Here is a 19,953-nt window from a genome sequence, read left to right as displayed (position 1 = left end):
TATTAATTTTTTTTTCTCATTTTAATGGACTCAGAAAAAAATAAACCACTCAAATGGATGATTTTTTAATCTATTTTTTTGAAGCATAAAGTCATTTAAATTTGTGTCATTTAAATAAAGTGATGTCACATGATATTTTCTCGTTTCACAATCTCACGTCTGCAAAACTTTTGGCATCTCAGATTTATGCTTATGTTTGTGATTAATCTGCCATGTGTTTGTAATGATTGAAGTGTGTGAGAAGATAATGAGCTGTAACTCTTTTAAAAGGTTCTGAAGCTTTAAGTCAAACTGCTGGTGTTTCGGCACGATGTTCTCGCTGATCTGCATGTGCGCATGTGCATGAGTGATGAAGACGTCACTGGCTTTAATCAGCCGCTGGTGAGAGAAGATCTCAGGTTAATTAGGTTCATTCATGTTCAGTAAATCCTAGAGGAATTATATCATTTATTCAGAGATAATGAAAGCGCTGCATCTCAGGTGTGTGTGAATGCCTGGAACGGTTGCATGTGTTTTATGAATGTTGATGCAGACGGTAACAAAGTCCCATATTTATGCATTTACGCATACAGTGAGGATAATAAGTATTTGAACACCCTGATATTTTGCAAGTTCTCCCACTTGGAAATCATGGAGGGGTCTGAAATTGTCATCGTAGGTGCATGTCCACTGTGAGAGACATAATCTAAAAAAAAAAATCCAGAAATCACAATATATGATTTTTTAACTATTTATTTGTATGATACAGCTGCAAATAAGTATTTGAACACCTGTCTATCAGCTAGAATTCTGACCCTCAAAGACCTGTTAGTCTGCCTTTAAAATGTCCACCTCCACTCCATTTATTATCCTAAATTAGATGCACCTGTTTGAGGTCGTTAGCTGCATAAAGACACCTGTCCACCCCATACAATCAGTAAGAATCCAACTACTAACATGGCCAAGACCAAAGAGCTGTCCAAAGACACTAGAGACAAAATTGTACACCTCCACAAGGCTGGAAAGGGCTACGGGGAAATTGCCAAGCAGCTTGGTGAAAAAAGGTCCACTGTTGGAGCAATCATTAGAAAATGGAAGAAGCTAAACATGACTGTCAATCTCCCTCGGACTGGGGCTCCATGCAAGATCTCACCTCGTGGGGTCTCAATGATCCTAAGAAAGGTGAGAAATCAGCCCAGAACTACACGGGAGGAGCTGGTCAATGACCTGAAAACAGCTGGGACCACCGTTTCCAAGGTTACTGTTGGTAAAACACTAAGACGTCATGGTTTGAAATCATGCATGGCACGGAAGGTTCCCCTGCTTAAACCAGCACATGTCAAGGCCCGTCTTAAGTTTGCCAATGACCATTTGGATGATCCAGAGGAGTCATGGGAGAAAGTCATGTGGTCAGATGAGACCAAAATAGAACTTTTTGGTCATAATTCCACTAAACGTGTTTGGAGGAAGAAGAATGATGAGTACCATCCCAAGAACACCATCCCTACTGTGAAGCATGGGGGTGGTAGCATCATGCTTTGGGGGTGTTTTTCTGCACATGGGACAGGGCGACTGCACTGTATTAAGGAGAGGATGACCGGGGCCATGTATTGCGAGATTTTGGGGAACAACCTCCTTCCCTCAGTTAGAGCATTGAAGATGGGTCGAGGCTGGGTCTTCCAACATGACAATGACCCGAAGCACACAGCCAGGATAACCAAGGAGTGGCTCTGTAAGAAGCATATCAAGGTTCTGGCGTGGCCTAGCCAGTCTCCAGACCTAAACCCAATAGAGAATCTTTGGAGGGAGCTCAAACTCCATGTTTCTCAGCGACAGCCCAGAAACCTGACTGATCTAGAGAAGATCTGTGTGGAGGAGTGGGCCAAAATCCCTCCTGCAGTGTGTGCAAACCTGGTGAAAAACTACAGGAAACGTTTGATCTCTGTAATTGCAAACAAAGGCTACTGTACCAAATATTAACATTGATTTTCTCAGGTGTTCAAATACTTATTTGCAGCTGTATCATACAAATAAATAGTTAAAAAATCATACATTGTGATTTCTGGATTTTTTTTTGATTATGTCTCTCACAGTGGACATGCACCTACGATGACAATTTCAGACCCCTCCATGATTTCTAAGTGGGAGAACTTGCAAAATAGCAGGGTGTTCAAATACTTATTTTCCTCACTGTATATATATATATATATGCAATCTAACTCAGAGCAATATTGTATCCTCATGCACTGCTGTTTATTACCATAAATAATCGTTTCAAATTCTTTGTTCAAGATTCTGTCAGTTTTTGTGAATTTTACATCTGAGTTTATCTCTGTATCATTTGTTTTATTGCAAATATTAATATGCTGATCTCTTTTTAGAGATATCAGGGGTTTGATTGTAAATTGATTTATTTTGTTCTAAAGACGCTATTCGAAATGTACTGGAATTTGAGAAATGTGTCAGTTTAAATATTTATATTTACTATTTTTATTGTTCATTTTATTGTTTTGTTTTAAATGATCAATTTACTTTTTAATTTCCTAGAAAAAAAAAAGTATTTTTATTCAATGAAAATGAATCAGTTTTGCAATTTCTGTAAGAAACCATTGCCAAAAGCATTAAAGTTATCTCGAAACAATTTGTTTGATGCAGTGCTTTATTCATCTTATATATCATATCATATGCTGTAAATATTCATTTATATGTGCAAATCTCATTCATAATTCACATAAAATAAGAGATCACACTCGTACAGTCCCTCATCATTCATGTTCAGCTCATGAGATTAATCTGAATGCAGACGCTCTGATTGGACGTTTCCAGTCACGTGTCCGTCTGATCCGTCATCAGTTTCCTCGTGTTTTCTGGAGCCTCACTCTGGCGCCTCCTGCTGCTCAGCCAATCACAGTACAGGCTGTGCTGTCCTCACGTGACATGATCGGACATTTCCTACTTCCCACTTCTGAAGTCGTGTTTATGACTTCGTCGCGTTGAGTGGAAAGAATAGGAATCATGGAGGACACCAGGTTTATTCTTATTATGTATTTGGGGAATCTTATTAAAGCTTAAATGCATTGAAGGTATTTAATTTTGAATAAAACGTAGCGTCCCATTCACTGACAACCATGTTTTACTGCACTAGATAGACAGTTGGATTCTGGAAGGGTTTGGGACTTTACACAAAAGTATAAATTATTTTACACAGCACGGAAATATAGATCTTGATGTCGCTGTTAAGTGAAAAATAATCGTATAATACAGTTTGGCGGGTTTTAGCGGTCATTATGAAGCTGTGAGGTGATTTTTCAGAAATATTATTGGCCCACTTAATGTGTGTTTACGTCCATCTTAAGAGTAAATGTTGAGTGTTGTCTTTTTATTGTTTCCTATCCTTCATCAGTAGGTTAATGAGTTTGAAGTGATTTTGAAACTTATCCGAAGTATTATGTTTAAAGGTTTAAAGGCTGTTTAAAGGCGGTCGTCAGAAACGGTCAGGAATTAAACGCCTCAGTCAAGCGAATGAAAGTGTGCAGAAACATCGTTTCTTCGGTGTTATTTTCAGAATTTGTTGTCTGAATTCGACCTGAAAGATTTCATTTAACTATTCCATGATAAATAGTGAATTTATCGTGATTAACAGAGACTAATAACGAAGATAAAGCAGTCTTTTATTGTCCTCGTGTTTGATTGGCCGATGGACCTTGTGCTCGTGTTTGATTGGACGATGGGTAAACCCTGACGGATGAAGTAGAATCCGCATGTTTTGAGGAGGTTTTCATCTTGTTCTTTGTGAGAATCTCCGCGTTTCTCTCAGTCTCTGATCGGGACATTATTCCTCGAGTGTGTGTGTGTAGTCTGAGGTGTTTCTCCTGATATCAGCCCGTGTCACCGTCATGGAGGTGTGTATCGCGCTGAGTGACTCCTCTAGCTCGAACCGTTCCTCAGTATCGCTTCTCGGCCTTTTGGCTAAGATCAAGTGTAGTATCTGTTCTTATCAGTTTAATATCTGATACGTCCCCTACCCGGGGACCATATATTAAATTGATTTTTGGATCAGGGAGATGGAACAGGGGCTTGCTCCGTCCACTCCACGCATCGACCTGGTATTGCAGTACCTCCAGGAACGGTGCACCCCCTCACGGGGAATAACTATGGTAAAAGATATAACAAAAATGAAGTTGTCTATTAACTGAAACTTTCAAATCTATATCTGGCACTAGAAATAATCATAAAATAACGAGAAGTTTATAAAGTTATGATAAAATATCTGGGTATATTCTACGGTGACTGGGAAGGGACATGACGAGCGTTGATATTTTGACGTAGAATCCGCATTCGACGCTCCAATTCCAGACACGTCGGCGCGTCCGCCATCTTGGAACGGTCAGTGGTGTGGTCACTCACAGTAAGAGTAATGACGCCACAACATTGCGCAGATTCTGGTTGTGTAACCGAGGATATTTACATTCCGAAGAATTTATGACCTTTCATAGGTGAGAATGTGTTGAATTTTATATGTATTAACTCAATATTACATGGTACTTATTTTAATGTTTTTACTTTACGGTAACTTTTTAAAGTTGTGTTAGCTGACGCTTGTCTTGTAATGTGTTAGTTTAGTAAAATCATCTGCTGAAGTCTATTTCATATAAAGATATTCATGCGTCTTTTTAGCTAGCCTAACTCACTATGTTTAATGTTTTACAGGCATGAAAACGAGGCTGTGGGACAGAAGTACAACACCTTTAATGTTGTTTAACAATGTACAATAATTTATTACTGTAAATTGTATTAAATTAAATTGGTTTTAAATCCCATTTTAAGGGGTAATTTAAATGTTAGTAATCAAAAACCACCTTTAAAGTGATGAAGCATACTATTTAACAAAAACACATTAAACGTTTAACAAAAAATACATTTTAGGGCCCTATTAAATAATCCCCCCCCACCCCCCCCCCCAATTTAGTTTTCATTTAAATATGTTTGGATTCCATTTTAATGTTAAAATAAACATTAGTTAAAAATCACATCTAATTTTTTTTAAATCATGAAACAAACAACTGAACAAAAATGTATTAAATGTTTTACATTTGAGGGCCCTATGAAATCGATTAGATTTTTTCTTAAATTCTATTGTTTTGTTTTTTAACCAGATCCTGTGTTTTCCATTCTGGATTCCATTTTAATAGTTCGATTAAATTTTAATAATCAAAAAGCATGTCTGATCAAGCAAAGTCATACAATTTTCTTAACAATTAAATAATGTATTAATTTTTACATTAATAATAAAATTTTATTTTTCAGAAATTCGGTTATAATTTTTTTATAACAAATTTATTCGTACAAATAATACTGACACATTTACAAAGTTCTGCACATTCCTCAAACCTCCAATATTCTTTTATTAAATATTAAGTCTAATGTGATGATGCTTTCAGTCATTAACACCACCAGTGTATTACTCTAAACTCAAACACATTTCAGGGCCTAAAATAAACAGATTCATAAAATAAAAACACGTCTTTTGATAAGCATGTATATAGTCATTTATTTGTTTGTTGAAATATTTAAAGTTTTGTAATATTTCCCCAGAAAAATGTAAACTTCTCCATATTCACAAAAAGAAAGACATTTCTGTTTATCAATCATTGTCAATAAAATGAAATTCATAATTACAATAATAATCATATTTGAATATAATAATATCTTTATAATAATAATCATAATATGAACATTCAAAACATCACTCCATATTCAGAGATGCTGCACTCTAGAATCAACGAATCTCTCCCGCATTCGAGAATATTTCCATGAGTAAATATATAAATATATACATCCTACGCTCCTGAATCGGGTCAGGGGTCAGGGGTCAGAGGTCAATGCTATGGCTTGTCTGTGTCTATGGCTAAATTAGCGGGTGGTTCCCGTTCATCATGAACTCATAGCAGTAAGAACTAGTGCTACACGATGGGAAAAGATACACGATCACGATCTGTCGTAGCATAACTGACCCCTGTACACACACCATGGCTGTTTATGATCGCCTTATTGAAATGTACGTCTCATGGCGGCACGTGCTCGTGTTCAGCCAATCAGAGCGTCTCATGGCGGCACGTGCTCGTGTTCAGCCAATCAGAGCGTCTCATGGCGGCACGTGCTCGTGTTCAGCCAATCAGAGCGTCTCATGGCGGCACGTGCTTGTGTTCAGCCAATCAGAGCGTCTCATGGCGGCACGTGCTTGTGTTCAGCCAATCAGAGCGTCTCATGGCGGCACGTGCTTGTGTTCAGCCAATCAGAGCGTCTCATGGCGACACGTGCTCGTGTTCAGCCAATCAGAGCGTCTCATGGTGGCACGTGCTCGTGTTCAGCCAATCAGAGCTCAGTATTGGAACTGTAGGCACAGAAACACTGTTCATTATCATCTTTTTTCATAACTATTATTACCTGAAATGCAGACCAAAGTAATACTTCCAACAGAAAAGGTAAATAAAGACGAAAGTAAGTGACTAAAGCCCCAGCAGCGACTGGCGTATATGAGTATCATCCATCAAACACCAAGAAAAGAGAAAAACTCAACCCACTTAAAATGAGAGAAACTTTCAATCTGGACTCTATGTACAGAAATCAGCAGCCCGTCAGTGTGTGAGTGTGTGTGAGAGAGTGTGTGTGAGAGAGAGAGAGAGAGAGAGAGAGTGTGTGTGTGTGTGTGTGTGTGTGTGAGAGAGAGAGAGAGAGAGAGTGTGTGTGTGTGTGTGTGTGAGAGAGAGAGTGAGTGTGTGAGAGAGAGAGAGAATGTGTGTGTGTGTGTGTGTGAATGAATGAAGCACAAGCGCTGTTCTCAGACCCAGTGAGCCACAGACGGTCGACTGAAGCGTTGATGATCAGGACACACTCTCACACACACACACACACACACACACACCTAATACTAGAGGAAACCATTTCACCGTTTCATGAAAAATATGAATAGGCAACATCTGTAGGGAAGCATCAATATGAAACTTCTGATGACTCGTCATACGCACTAACGCACGACACTGCTCCGAAAGACGCGCAAATCAATGTTTCGCAACATTATCACTAATACTTTATTCTCAAATTCTGTCTTTCATTTAAATATTTTTGGATTCCGGTTTAATGTTAAAATTAAACATTAGTTAAAAAGCACGTCTAATTAATTGAAATCATGAAACTTAAACAATTGAACAAAAGTGTATTAAAAGTTTTACAAAAAAACACATTTAGGGCCCTATGAAATCTATTTAATTTTTTCTTAAATTCTATTTTTTTCTTAGATAATCAAAAAGCATGTCTAATCAAGTGAATTCATACAACTTTCTTAATGAAATAATGTGTTAATTTTTACATTAATAATGAAATGTTATAATTTTTTCTAAATTTATGATTTAATACAAATACATTACCAAAAACGGTGGTATTATTCAAATTAAGGCATAAAATATCAACAATTTAATTAAGTTTTTAAAATGTACTCAAATGAAAGTTTAATTTCTTTTATTTTTTTAAGTGCTGCACAACAGGCTTTCTGATAAAAATTAAAACACGGACGATTGTCTAATAGTCCTTAAAAATAAAGTTTTAATATTTTTTTAATTACTTTTATTATTATTATTACTTTGCGAAATACATTCTGCTGTACAATAGTAATATTTTCTTTTATAATTTTATCTTTCATAATTTCTGTCACAATTTCTTCAAGTTAAACCGAACTTTTATTTTGACGGATTGTCGTGAAGAGCTCAGTTTGTGTGCGTCTGATGATAGATCTGATCAAATCAAAACGGTGAAATGCGTGTGAATCACAAGATGAGTGACAGGAGCGGCTCACTGGCGTCTGAGAGCGAGAGCTTCAGTGAACGCTGGAGTTTATGATGATGGTCTTCATCTGAATCACTGAAACTCTTCGTACAAACAGCAAACGTCTCGTGTTCGGAGATTCACATCCACATGAGCATGAGATAAACCGAGTGTTCGACTCGCTCGTGGAGTCTGCGTTTGCCCTGTTGTTCTCAGTGGAGCTCTTTAGGCACGGAGAGGAGACAGGAAGGGGCGGGGCTCTGAGCGGCACGGCAGCGTCTGATTGGCTCAGAAAGAATCAAGCCCCTCAATACATCATTTGAAAAAAACAAGAGTCATTATTAGGAAGTTGAGGCTGCAACTGATCAAACACACACACACACACACATACTCATGTACACAAACACACTCCTGCAGTAAAGGGAGAGAGAGAGAGATGATGGGAAGAGAACGAGTGCTGTCTCTCTCTCTCCGTCTGCGGTGATTTTCTTTGTGCTATCGGTGTGATTGTTTCGGCCTCGAGATGCTGATTGTCGTCCATTTGGCTCAAAAAAGACAAAGACAGCAAGAGAGAGAGAGACACATCTGAGAAATATATATTTATATATCACTTATATACATATATATTCTCTCAGCGTGTGTTTGAGAGAGAGAGAGAGAGAGAGAGAAGGAGAGAAAGAAAGACTGTAGAGTTGGTCGTCCTGCTCAGGCTCCGCCTCTCTCTTCTCTCTCAGCCAATCGTCAGACACTCCTGGGTTGAGGTTCAACCAATCACGTGTCCTCTAGTCCTGCCCGGGCCAATCATGTTCCAGAGTGGGCACCATATATCGGCTGAGGGAGAAACAGAGGCCGAGATTCAGGGGCGGATCCTCAACTAAAACTGTTAAAAGCATGATTTCTGTTCATTGAAATAAAGCTGAAACAACATCAAATATAAACAGGAAAAGTTGAAAACCTGAAAAAAAACCTAAAAAAAAAACGAGATTTACAAATGTTACCTTGGAGATAAACTGAAAAATTATGAACTAGAAATCAATAAATAACAAAAATAAAACAAAATAAAATTAACTTAAATAGCAAAATTTAAATAAAAAAAAACTAAAATGACAAAAGCACACAATGAAAATACAAAAAATAAACATGAAAGCTAAAAATATCAAAATATTATTATAATGATAATCTAAAATGAAACTCGAACACTGGCACACTCATAAATTCATCACAATGGGAATAATTAATTCAATATTCATCAAACAGTTAATTGCATTAAAACACAGTCATGTGAATAGAATTATGAGGCTGATGATCAGTGACTGAAGAGCGCGTTTGAAGGACAGGAATAAATGATGACAGACACGATGAGAAGAAACTGAAGAGTAAATGTGTTCGAGTCGCTCTATATGATGTCATTCTCCATCAGCCAATCACAGGCCCTCCCTCTGAGGACGCGCTGTCACTGTCAGCCAATATAAAGTTATTTTAATAATCGCTTTAACTCTAAGATAGCAGAGATCACATCACAGCTACAATAAAACACAGAGGAACGACATCGTTGGAATCACTATCAGAACGATCTTTTCCCAGCTGATGAACAATATAAACATTAACAGCCAATCAGAATCCGTCATGCTTTAAAGAGCTCGAGCATTTAAAGCGACAGGCGACTATATTAGGTGTGGACGGTATTATATTTATAATTTTAGTTATCACTATATCTATCGGAATAGTTATTATCATTGCTATAGTTATCATTATAGTTATTTTTATATTATATATAAAATATAAATATTATATATATTATATATTATTTTCACTATGCTATCATAAAAGTTATTATCACTATAGTTATTATAGTTAATGGTATAGTTATTATCACTATAGTTATCATTACAGGGACTGATATAGTTATCACTATAGTTATCGGTATATAGTTATCACTATAGTTTTTATCCACAGTTGTCGTTCTTGGCTGAACAAGACTTAACGGTATATTTCATGATATTTGAGCGGGAAATTCAATGATAAAATGGTTTAAATATTTATCAATCATATGGTAATATCGAGTGAGATCTCTTACAAATAAAAATGGGCTTAAAGATAATCTGATTCATATCAAATGAACACAGGCATGACGTAACTCAGACATAACTCTCGTGGAGAGACATGAAGGTTACAGACGGTTTCTAGTGTGTGTGTGACAAACCTGTTCTGTGAACACCCACCCATGCACGCACACACACACCCACACGTAACACACACACACACACACACACACTCGTGGAGAGACATGAAGGTTACAGACATGTGTGTGTGACAAACCTGTTCTGTGAACAATCTGGTTTTGAGGTCAGGCATTCCACTCCCTCTCAGCTCATCCTCTACCGCCATCAGCCTGTAACACACACACACACACACACACATTCCCAGGATGCTCTGCTGCGTCAGTGAAGTGTGTGTGTGTGTGAGGCGTCTGACCTGTTGATGATGCCCTTGATCTGCGAGTCCTTCTCGTGCTGCTGCTGCCGGAGCCTCCTCTCGCTGTCGTCCAGCCGGCTCTGGTACTGGAGCAGGATCTTGCTGGTCTGATGCTCCTGCGACTGCAGCCGGCGCTCGTACTCCTCCAGCTTACGGTGCGACATCAGCAGACGCTCCTTCAGCGAGTGGATCTCCTCCTCGTACTCGCGCACCTGCACACACACACACACACATACACACCGGGAGGAGGAGGATGAGGATGGCAGATCATCTCACAATGCAAAATAAAATGTCACAATGCAACACTTGTCTTGTGGTTGTATGAATGTCTGTGTAGTCTTTATACGTAAAATACAATTAGTAAAATAACAAATAGTCTTTATACGTAAAATAACAATACGTAAAATCATCAATTATTTAAAATATGTAAGTTGCAATAAAATATTTGCACTGAATCAGTCATGATGATGATGGCAGAGCTTCAGCGGCTTACATTCTTTCATTCACTAATCTGTTATTATGCTAAATAAAAAGTCACAATGCAAAACGTATCTTTTGGTTTTATAAATGTCTTTCTTTATATGTAAAGTATAGATTTTTCATCAGAACAAGTATTTTTAAATTCATTAATTATTTAAAATATGTAAGTTGAAATAAAACATTTTCACTCAATCAGTCATTTATACTGGTTTAAGGCGAGACACTTCAGGTGAATAGGGTAACATTTGTAACTAGCAGATATCCCCATGAAACTTTACAGTTGATTTCCTACATTAAGATGAGAAAAAATGTATTCTGTAATTTAATGTTTAAATATGCAAATTAGGCAATATCTAATGAAATATGCGCTAATTTGCAGCATTTGCATAAATCTGAGTATTGGATAAAGCCAGGTTAAAAAATTGTTTTCATTGTGTTCACATATTAGATGGGGAAAAAAATCAGAAAATACTGTCAATAGCCTTAAAAAAATGATTTTCGCCATGTTTTTTGGAATAAAATGTTATATAAATCAGGCTAGGAATAATATATTTACAAATCCCTCTGTAAATGTCTTCATAATATAACTAGGTACAAGACTGGAGAGTTTGGTGTATATCGGTGCCACTGAAGTGGAGATTTCGGACTTGGAGAATGAGAGAAAGGTCATTTTGAGAAAACGGGCTTTAAAGATTTATCATCAGCCAATGAGATTGCGCATTCAGCCCTTTTACTTTCACAATTGGTTGCTGATAAAAAGGAAATGACCATATTTGGATCTGACAGCATTGTACAGGAGAGAAAGAGCTTTCCAGCGGTGTGTGTGATGACAGAGAGCAGACAGAGATCGCGGAGCAGCATGTTGATTAACAACGCCAACTTTTGTTGAATTTATGAGAAATCTACAGACGCAAACAGACAAAGTGTAGTAAAATAAAGACCTAAATGTGTATTTCGGACTTTTTTTCACCACAAGTCTGAAAGAAGACATGTTATTGAAGACAAATATCCCAAAATCTCAAAATTGACCAGTGAAAAAAAAAAAAGAAAGATATTTTTGCCTGCCGTGTCTCGCCTTAAGCATGAAAATAGGAAAGTCTGCTTTTTATTAATGTGTTTAATGCAAAATCAATCTTTTGGTTCTAAAAATACTTTCCATTTCTTTACGCAAAATCTCGTCTGAATTACGATGGGATCATCGCTCAATGGCTGGGTGAAGTCCCAGCCACCCAATTACAAGTCCAACCTACTGAGCTTTGTGGTGTGGGCCCAAGGTGCTTTCTTCGGGTCATCAGGTGGGTGCCCTCCTTCAACAGTGTTTCGTCAGTTAGCCCACAACACGTTTCGTCAGTTAGCCCACAACACGTTTCGTCAGTTAGCCCACAACAGTGTTTCGTCAGTTAGCCCACAACACGTTTCGTCAGTTAGCCCACAACACTGTTTCGTCAGTTAGCCCACAACAGTGTTTCGTCAGTTAGCCCACAACACGTTTCGTCAGTTAGCCCACAACAGTGTTTCGTCAGTTAGCCCACAACACGTTTCGTCAGTTAGCCCACAACACGTTTCGTCAGTTAGCCCACAACAGTGTTTCGTCAGTTAGCCCACAACAGTGTTTCGTCAGTTAGCCCACAACAGTGTTTCGTCAGTTAGCCCACAACAGTGTTTCGTCAGTTAGCCCACAACAGTGTTTCGTCAGTTAGCCCACAACACGTTTCGTCAGTTAGCCCACAACAGTGTTTCGTCAGTTAGCCCACAACACGTTTCGTCAGTTAGCCCACAACAGTGTTTCGTCAGTTAGCCCACAACACGTTTCGTCAGTTAGCCCACAACACGTTTCGTCAGTTAGCCCACAACAGTGTTTCGTCAGTTAGCCCACAACAGTGTTTCGTCAGTTAGCCCACAACAGTGTTTCGTCAGTTAGCCCACAACACTGTTTCGTCAGTTAGCCCACAACAGTGTTTCGTCAGTTAGCCCACAACACGTTTCGTCAGTTAGCCCACAACAGTGTTTCGTCAGTTAGCCCACAACACGTTTCGTCAGTTAGCCCACAACAGTGTTTCGTCAGTTAGCCCACAACACGTTTCGTCAGTTAGCCCACAACACGTTTCGTCAGTTAGCCCACAACAGTGTTTCGTCAGTTAGCCCACAACAGTGTTTCGTCAGTTAGCCCACAACAGTGTTTCGTCAGTTAGCCCACAACAGTGTTTCGTCAGTTAGCCCACAACAGTGTTTCGTCAGTTAGCCCACAACAGTGTTTCGTCAGTTAGCCCACAACAGTGTTTCGTCAGTTAGCCCACAACACCTCCAGAGGGCTTGACTGCGTCCTGGCTCAGCCCCCTCGCCCCTTGGGCTCCATAGCCAGTGCTCTGTTGTGTTCCCGGTGGGTTGTTCCATCGCTCGCTGCGCTTCAGCCACAGCCATCTCGATGCTGTCTCTGCTCTTCTCGTGATATTTGCAACGAGCCGTCTCCTGCTGGGACCTCTTATTCCAAGTCTGGACAGGGCGCTCCAAAGTGACTGCCCAGGAAATCCTCGGCAGCCTACTTCCACTGGCAAGTTCCATGCCCGCCATCCCACTTGTTGGCACTTTTGGGTTTTACCAAGCTTTCTCTCATGGGCCTCTTCTATCCTCTCCTCCCATGGCACAGTCAGTTCCAGCAGCACCACCTGTTTTGTTGCTCTGGACCACAGAACTACGTCTGGTCTGAGAGTTGAGGTAGTGATCTCCTCTGGAAACGTGAGCTGTCTCCGGCGGTCAACTCTCATGTCCCAGTCAGGAGCCGATGTCAGGATTCCTGCGCCAGTTGATGTCCCGCTAGAGCTCTCCCCTGCTCTAACAAACCTGATCAAACGGGGTGCTGACGTCCTCGTGCTGTTGTGGGTCTTCTCTCTTCCTCCAGGCCTGTAGCCAGCTCGGCAAGTATCTGGTCATGCCTCCATCTGAACGTGCCATCAGCCAGGCTAGCCTGACATGATGACAACACGTGTTCAAGGCTTGCCGGTTTCCCACAGAGCGTGAAGCTCTTCCTGGACTAGGCTGCGGCGACCTTTGGCATTAGCATCCCTCCACCTAGCTCTGGTTATAACTCCTAGGTGTGTATAATCCACACTTCCTCCACCTGATCAGCTCTCAACACTAGATACTAACAGTGCAACTGATGCTCTTTTCTCCACTCTAACATCCTGCTTGGACAACTTCTGCCCCCTCTCCTCCAGGCCAGCCCGCGCCACACCCTCTGCCCCCTGCTTATCTGATGTTCTCCGCGAACATCAATTTAAACTCAGGGTTGCAGAGAGGAAGAGGCGTTAATCGAAAGATCCTACTGACCTTGGTCTTTATCAATCCCTCCTCTCTTCCTTCTCTGCTAATGTCTCTCCTGCTAAAATGACTTACTATCACAACAAAATTAACAATTCTTCTGACTCTCGCATGCTTTTCAAAACCTTCTCCTCTTGTCTTAACCCTCCTCCTCCTCCTCCTCCTCCATCAACACTAACAGCTGATGATTTTGCCACATTCTTCATATATAAAACCACCACCATCAGCGGCCAATTTACCAATCCACAAACTGACACACACATCTTACCAGCTAACACACACTTTCTACCCTCCTTCTCTCTGCTTTCAGAGGCAGAAGTCTCCAAACTCCTCCTTTCCAATCGCCCCACCACCTGTCCGCTTGATCCTATTCCCACTAACCTACTTCAAGCCATTTCTTCCTCAGTTGTGCCCGCACTCACGCACATCATAAACACCTCTCTTCACACTGGTACCTTTCCCACAGCATTTAAGCAGGCTCGTGTAACCCCACTGCTTAAGAAACCCACTCTAAATCCAGCACATCTGGAAAATTACAGACCGGTATCCCTTTTTCCATTCGTCACGAAAACACTTGAACGAGTTGTTTTCAACCAGATCTCTTCCTTTCTTACACAGAAGAACCTCCAGGACAACAACCAGTCAGGTTTCAAAAGCGGACACTCAACTCAGGTAGGTTGTTCAGGGTGTTATGGGGGGGGGGTGGTGTCTAAGACCCAACATCTAGCTACTGGAGTGCCTCAGGGCTCAGCGCTGGGACCACTTCTCTTCTCCATCTACATGACATCACTAGGATCTGTGATTCAGAAACATGGATTTTCCTATCACTGCTACGCTGATGACACACAACTCTACCTCTCATTCCAGCCTGACGATCCGACGGTAGCTGATCGTATCTCTGCCTGACAGACATTTCTGGATGGATGAAGGACCATCACCTTCAACTAAACCTTGCGAAGACAGAGCTACTTGTGGTCCCGGCCACCCCAACACTACAACACAACTTCTCCATTCAGCTAGACTCGTCATCCATAACTCAGTTGAACTTCACAGAACACATTGCTAGAACTGCTCGGTCCTGCAGATTTGCCTTATACAACATTAGGAGGATCAGGCCCTTCCTATCAGAGCTACACAACTCCTTGTCCAAGCGCTAGTTCTATCCAGACTGGACTATTGTAATGCTCTCCTGGCTGGTGTTCCAGCATCAGTCAAACCTCTGCAACTGATCCAGATGCTGCAGCTAGAGTGGTCTTTATCGAGCCGAAGAGAGCACACCTCACTCCTCTCCTCTCCTCTCCTCTCCTCTCCTCTCCTCACTAAACTGCACTGGTTGCCAGTTGCCGCTCGCATCAAATTCAAGTCACTGACATTTGTCTACAGAACAACCACTGGCTCTGCTCCCTTTTACTTAAACTCACTACTTCAGACTTACGTGCCATCCAGAAACTTGCGCTCTGCAAGCGAACGACGGCTTGTGGTGCATCATCTCAAAGAAGCACAAAATCTCTTTCTCGGACCTTTACCATGACTGTTCCCTGCTGGAGAAATTATCTAACTCAACCAGAGCGGCTGAGTCCGTGTCCATTTTCAAGAAACGGCTGAAGATGCATCTTTTTCGGCAACACCTGATCCATTAATACTAACACTTTATCTTCTATTCTATATCTATTATATTTAAAAAATAAATAATACAGGTACTGCCTTAGATTAAACTGGGAAGGGTCACAGCACTTGCATATTGTTGTCCTATTGTTAGTTTAACTGCTTCTGTTGCTCTCATTTGTAAGTCGCTTTGGATAAAAGTGTCTGCTAAATGAATAAATGCAAATGTGAAATTATAAAATTTTGGGCTAACACTTTATTTTACAGTGTCCTTGTTACATATGTTACATGTACTTACCGTAGTAATAACAGTAAATTATGCATAATTACATGCAACTAACCCTCAACCAAAACCTAACCCTAGGTGGAATGAGTACTGACCCGGTCCAGGCGGGACTCATCCATGCTCTTTGAATGCTCCTTCAGCTTGAACTCCTCTCGGTCCACACGCAGACTCTCGATGTCCGCGGAGAGGTGAGGCATGTTGGACACCCAGGCCACCGTACGCTCCGACGCAGCAGTGGGGGGGTTGAGCGTGGACGGAGACTTCGAGCCCTGAACACACACAGAGAGAGAGAGAGAGCGAGAGAGAGAGAGAGAGAGCATGTGACCACAGACGCCACTCATCAGAATATATACAGTATATCATTGATTAATTTGAGACTATATGAGGATATACACTAGCGGTCAAAAGTTCATTACATGTATGTTACATGTACTTACCATAGTAATAAGAGTAAATTATGCATGCAACTAACCCTCAACCAAATCCCAATCCTACCCTAACTCTATAGTAAGTACATGTTCCTAATTAATATTACTCAGTACTTAAATATATAATTACACTGTAACAATGACACATTGTTAATGTTTCTGAAAGAGTCAGTTTATTTGATCAGAAATACAGTTCAAACAATGGAATATTATTCCAATGTAAAACAGCTGTTTTCTATGTGAATATATAGTAAAGTGTAATTTATTCCTGTGATCAAAGCTGAATGTTCAGCATCATTACTCCAGTCTTCAGTGTCACATGATCCTTCAGAAATCATTCTAATATGATGATTTGACAGTATGGAAACGTAACGAGACACTGTGACCCAGTTCGTACCTGTTTGTTCATGCCTGGCTTGAGCAGATGCTGCTGGTTGGTTTGCTGCGAGGCTTTTGCTGATTGGCCGGTCGGTGTGTTCTCAGCGCTCTCATTGGCTCCGCCCTGAGGGGCGGGGCTCTCCGCAGCCGTGCTGGACTGATGCGGCAGCCCGGGGGCGGGGCTATCTTTGACTGACAGCTGTTGCCTGGGCACCTGCCTCCCGCCGTAGCTGGACTCGGGCGACTGCAGCAGGTTCCCGCTCTGAGGGCGTGTCTTCGGGGGGGTGGAGTTAGCGGCCGAGCTGACGGACAGCTGGTGGGGGGGCTGAGGCTTCATGCGCTGAGGAGGGGTCGGGGCCATGGAGGCCTGGCGGGCGGGGTGAATGGTGGTTGGGGGCGTGGCCAGAGAGGCGGGCGTGCCGGTGCCCGTCGCTGTCTGCGGGGCGATGCCCATCAGAACCTGCTGCTGGAGATTCTCCTGACACACACACACACACACACACACAGAGAGAGATTTCAACAGCAGTATTAGTAGGGTAGGGAATCGAAAATCGTTTAATCGAATCGAATACTTGAGGGTCAGGAATCAGATACTTGTTATAAAATTTTAATTTCGATTCCTCTTAGCGATTCCTTTGTGAGCATTTCAGTATGACTTTCAAACCATTCAAGCGCGAGAGACTCCATGAGAGACCATGCAGCTCTTAAAGGGACATCCTAATATTCCTGCTGTCGTCTCTATAATAACACTAATCAAACAACAAAAGACAGAGAGAATATTATCTCGTTCTTGACTGAATAGCTTTTGTAACTATATTTGTAATGTATATTTTATTAATAAAGTGCAGTGTTATTTTACATTTGATAAGTTTCTGTACCTGAATACTTGAAAATCTTAAGAGAATACCGTAATATTATAAATCCTTACTTTTCTAAAAAAGTAACTAAGTGATGCAAGTCGTTATTTTTAAGGGAATAATGCAATATTGTAATGCGTTACTTTACCAAAAAAGTAACTAAGTAACGCAATTAGTAACTTTTTAAGGGAGTAACGCAATATTGTAATGCATTACTTTTAAAGTAACTTTCCCAAACACTGCCCACGGGTGACGTCACGGACATTACATCCATATTTTTCTACAGTGTATGATGAGCACAAGCGTGTGTGGCACTGAACGGCGTGGTTTACCTGCACCTGCAGCGACAGCTGTCTGCGGGCGTAGTCGGCCTGGTTGTGTCGCGTGAAGTCGTCGCTGTAGCTGTGCGAGTGCACGATGTTGGGCTGCACCAGACTGTTCTGGTTCCTCAGGGCCGACAGATCCTCGCTGCGAGAGAACCCGCTGTGCCCGAACGACGGCACGCCGTAGCCCACGTGCCCGTTCTCCGGCTCGGGCGCTAGCAGCAGCGGCGGGGGGGCGGCAGGCCCGTGTGGCGGCGTGTGGTACTGCGGCCCGTCCGACGCCAGGTGGAACAGCGGGTTCTGGAAGGACAGAGGCACGTTCATGGCGGCCGCCTGCTGCTGCTGCTGCTGAGACAGCGAGTCCGTCGTCATGCCCGAGTGACCGAGACGCAGCCCCCCCGACATGCTGGAGCCGCCCGAGCCCGCCGACACGCGTCCTCCGGCCCTGAGGGGGGCGCCACCCAGCGGACCGAACCCCAGACCCGCCAGGGAGCCCTGAGACGAGTTCAGCAGGTCGTTCACCGAGTGCAGGTTCGACACGCTGTTGATGCGCGAATCCTGCAGGTCCATCATAGAAACACTCTTATTCACACTGAGAACCTGACGAGACACACACGAGACCAGACCGTTTGAGAACGAGACGTGCTGTTACTCAAGCTTCAGGACTCTGTCAACTATAATGTGTGTGTGAGTGTGTGTGTGGTGCTTTTCATGATACACATCATGATAATATCTTAAAATCTTTGTTAGATTTGCTATAGACCTTATGTGCCAGAGAAACGAGGGCGCCGCCATCTTTAGAATATTGTCTTTGAACTTCTGTTTTTGCGGCCGCTCTGTATATCTCTATGGCATCGCTGTCCAAGAGTAATTAGCTTTTGAATGTGGATTTACTTAATGTAAAGTTAATGAAAGTTATCATGAGGACTGTAATGTTTAAAGCAGATGACTTAACAAATGTCAGTAGACCGGGAAGATTTTAAAACGAGCCTTTCATTAATAAACATGCAAGATCGCTGTGAAAATACAGACTGGAAGTCAAAAGACAACGAGCGCAGCGCTGAAAAGGGGCGGGGCTACATAAGGTCTATATAGTACAAATATTGATTTATGTGTGTGTGTGTCTTTAAGAAAATCTTGAAATCTACAGCAGATTAGAACGACAATATACAGTAGTCAACAATTGAAGTGGATCAAAAAAGTTCATCAAAGTTGTCCTAAGACAAGGACAGGTATTGTATACCTTTAACAAGGTTATAACATGTATAAATTTGATGAAAGGCTTTGATCCACTTCAAATGTTGACTATTGTAGTTACATTTTGCGAGATTTGCTATCTAGTATGAATATTGCTTTATGTGGTGAACTTTATCTGTGTGATAATATAGTTACATTTTTTAAAAGGTCATTTATACTGATTTCATCCTAAACAAAAAGGTCTTATTAACATGCTTAATTATATATAAATATAAATACTGTCACAATGCAAAACCAATCTTTTTCAGTCTTTTAAAATATTATGTATTAATAATAAAAAACAAAAACACACACACACAAACATATTTATATATAAATGTTTACATATTTTGCATTAAATTATAGCTATTTATTTACAAACATATTAATAATAATAAAAATTAAATGTATTTTTAATGTGTGTGTGTGTGTGTGAGTGAGTGAGTGAGTGAGTGAGTGAGTGAGTGAGTGAGTGAGTGAGTGAGTGAGTGTGTGTGTGTGTGTGTGTGTGTGTGAGTGAGTGAGTGAGTGAGTGAGTGAGTGTGTGTGTGTGTGTGTGTGTGAGTGAGTGAGTGAGTGAGTGTGTGTGTGTGTGTGTGTGTGTGTGAGTGAGTGAGTGAGTGAGTGTGTGTGTGTATGTGTGTGAATGAGTGTTTGTGTGTGTGAGTGATTGAGTGTGTGTGTGTATGTGTGTGTGTGTGTGTGTGTGTGTGTGTATGTGTGTGAATGAGTGTTTGTGTGTGTGAGTGATTGAGTGTGTGTGTGTG

At 41.1% G+C, this 19,953-nt stretch overlaps 1 protein-coding gene across 4 annotated transcripts in view; it reads right to left on the bottom strand.

Moving 5' to 3' along the window:
* Positions 1 to 5,237: 5,237 nt before the first annotated feature.
* syngap1a (synaptic Ras GTPase activating protein 1a) overlaps positions 5,238 to 19,953 on the bottom strand; it is a 75,242-nt gene continuing 60,526 nt past the window's right edge. For 2 of the 4 annotated variants that reach the window (XM_084131606.1, XM_084131609.1), the window contains 6 exons: positions 17,960 to 18,550; positions 16,790 to 17,248; positions 16,060 to 16,233; positions 10,276 to 10,487; positions 10,120 to 10,192; positions 5,238 to 8,631 (listed from right to left, as the gene is read on the bottom strand). In XM_084131606.1, the coding sequence (XP_083987732.1) occupies positions 8,602 to 8,631; positions 10,120 to 10,192; positions 10,276 to 10,487; positions 16,060 to 16,233; positions 16,790 to 17,248; positions 17,960 to 18,550 (1,539 nt within the window). In that variant the 3' untranslated portion in view covers positions 5,238 to 8,601. The remainder of the gene's footprint in view (positions 8,632 to 10,119; positions 10,193 to 10,275; positions 10,488 to 16,059; positions 16,234 to 16,789; positions 17,249 to 17,959; positions 18,551 to 19,953) is intronic. The other 2 variants (XM_084131607.1, XM_084131608.1) reach the window with 2 other exon arrangements.

This window comes from Abramis brama, assembly GCF_963993115.1.
Source record: "Abramis brama genome assembly, chromosome: 12".
Taxonomy (NCBI): Eukaryota; Metazoa; Chordata; class Actinopteri; order Cypriniformes; family Leuciscidae; genus Abramis; species Abramis brama.
The sequence above is the reverse complement of the archived record's forward strand: the minus strand, read 5'-3'. Positions and strand labels throughout refer to the sequence as shown.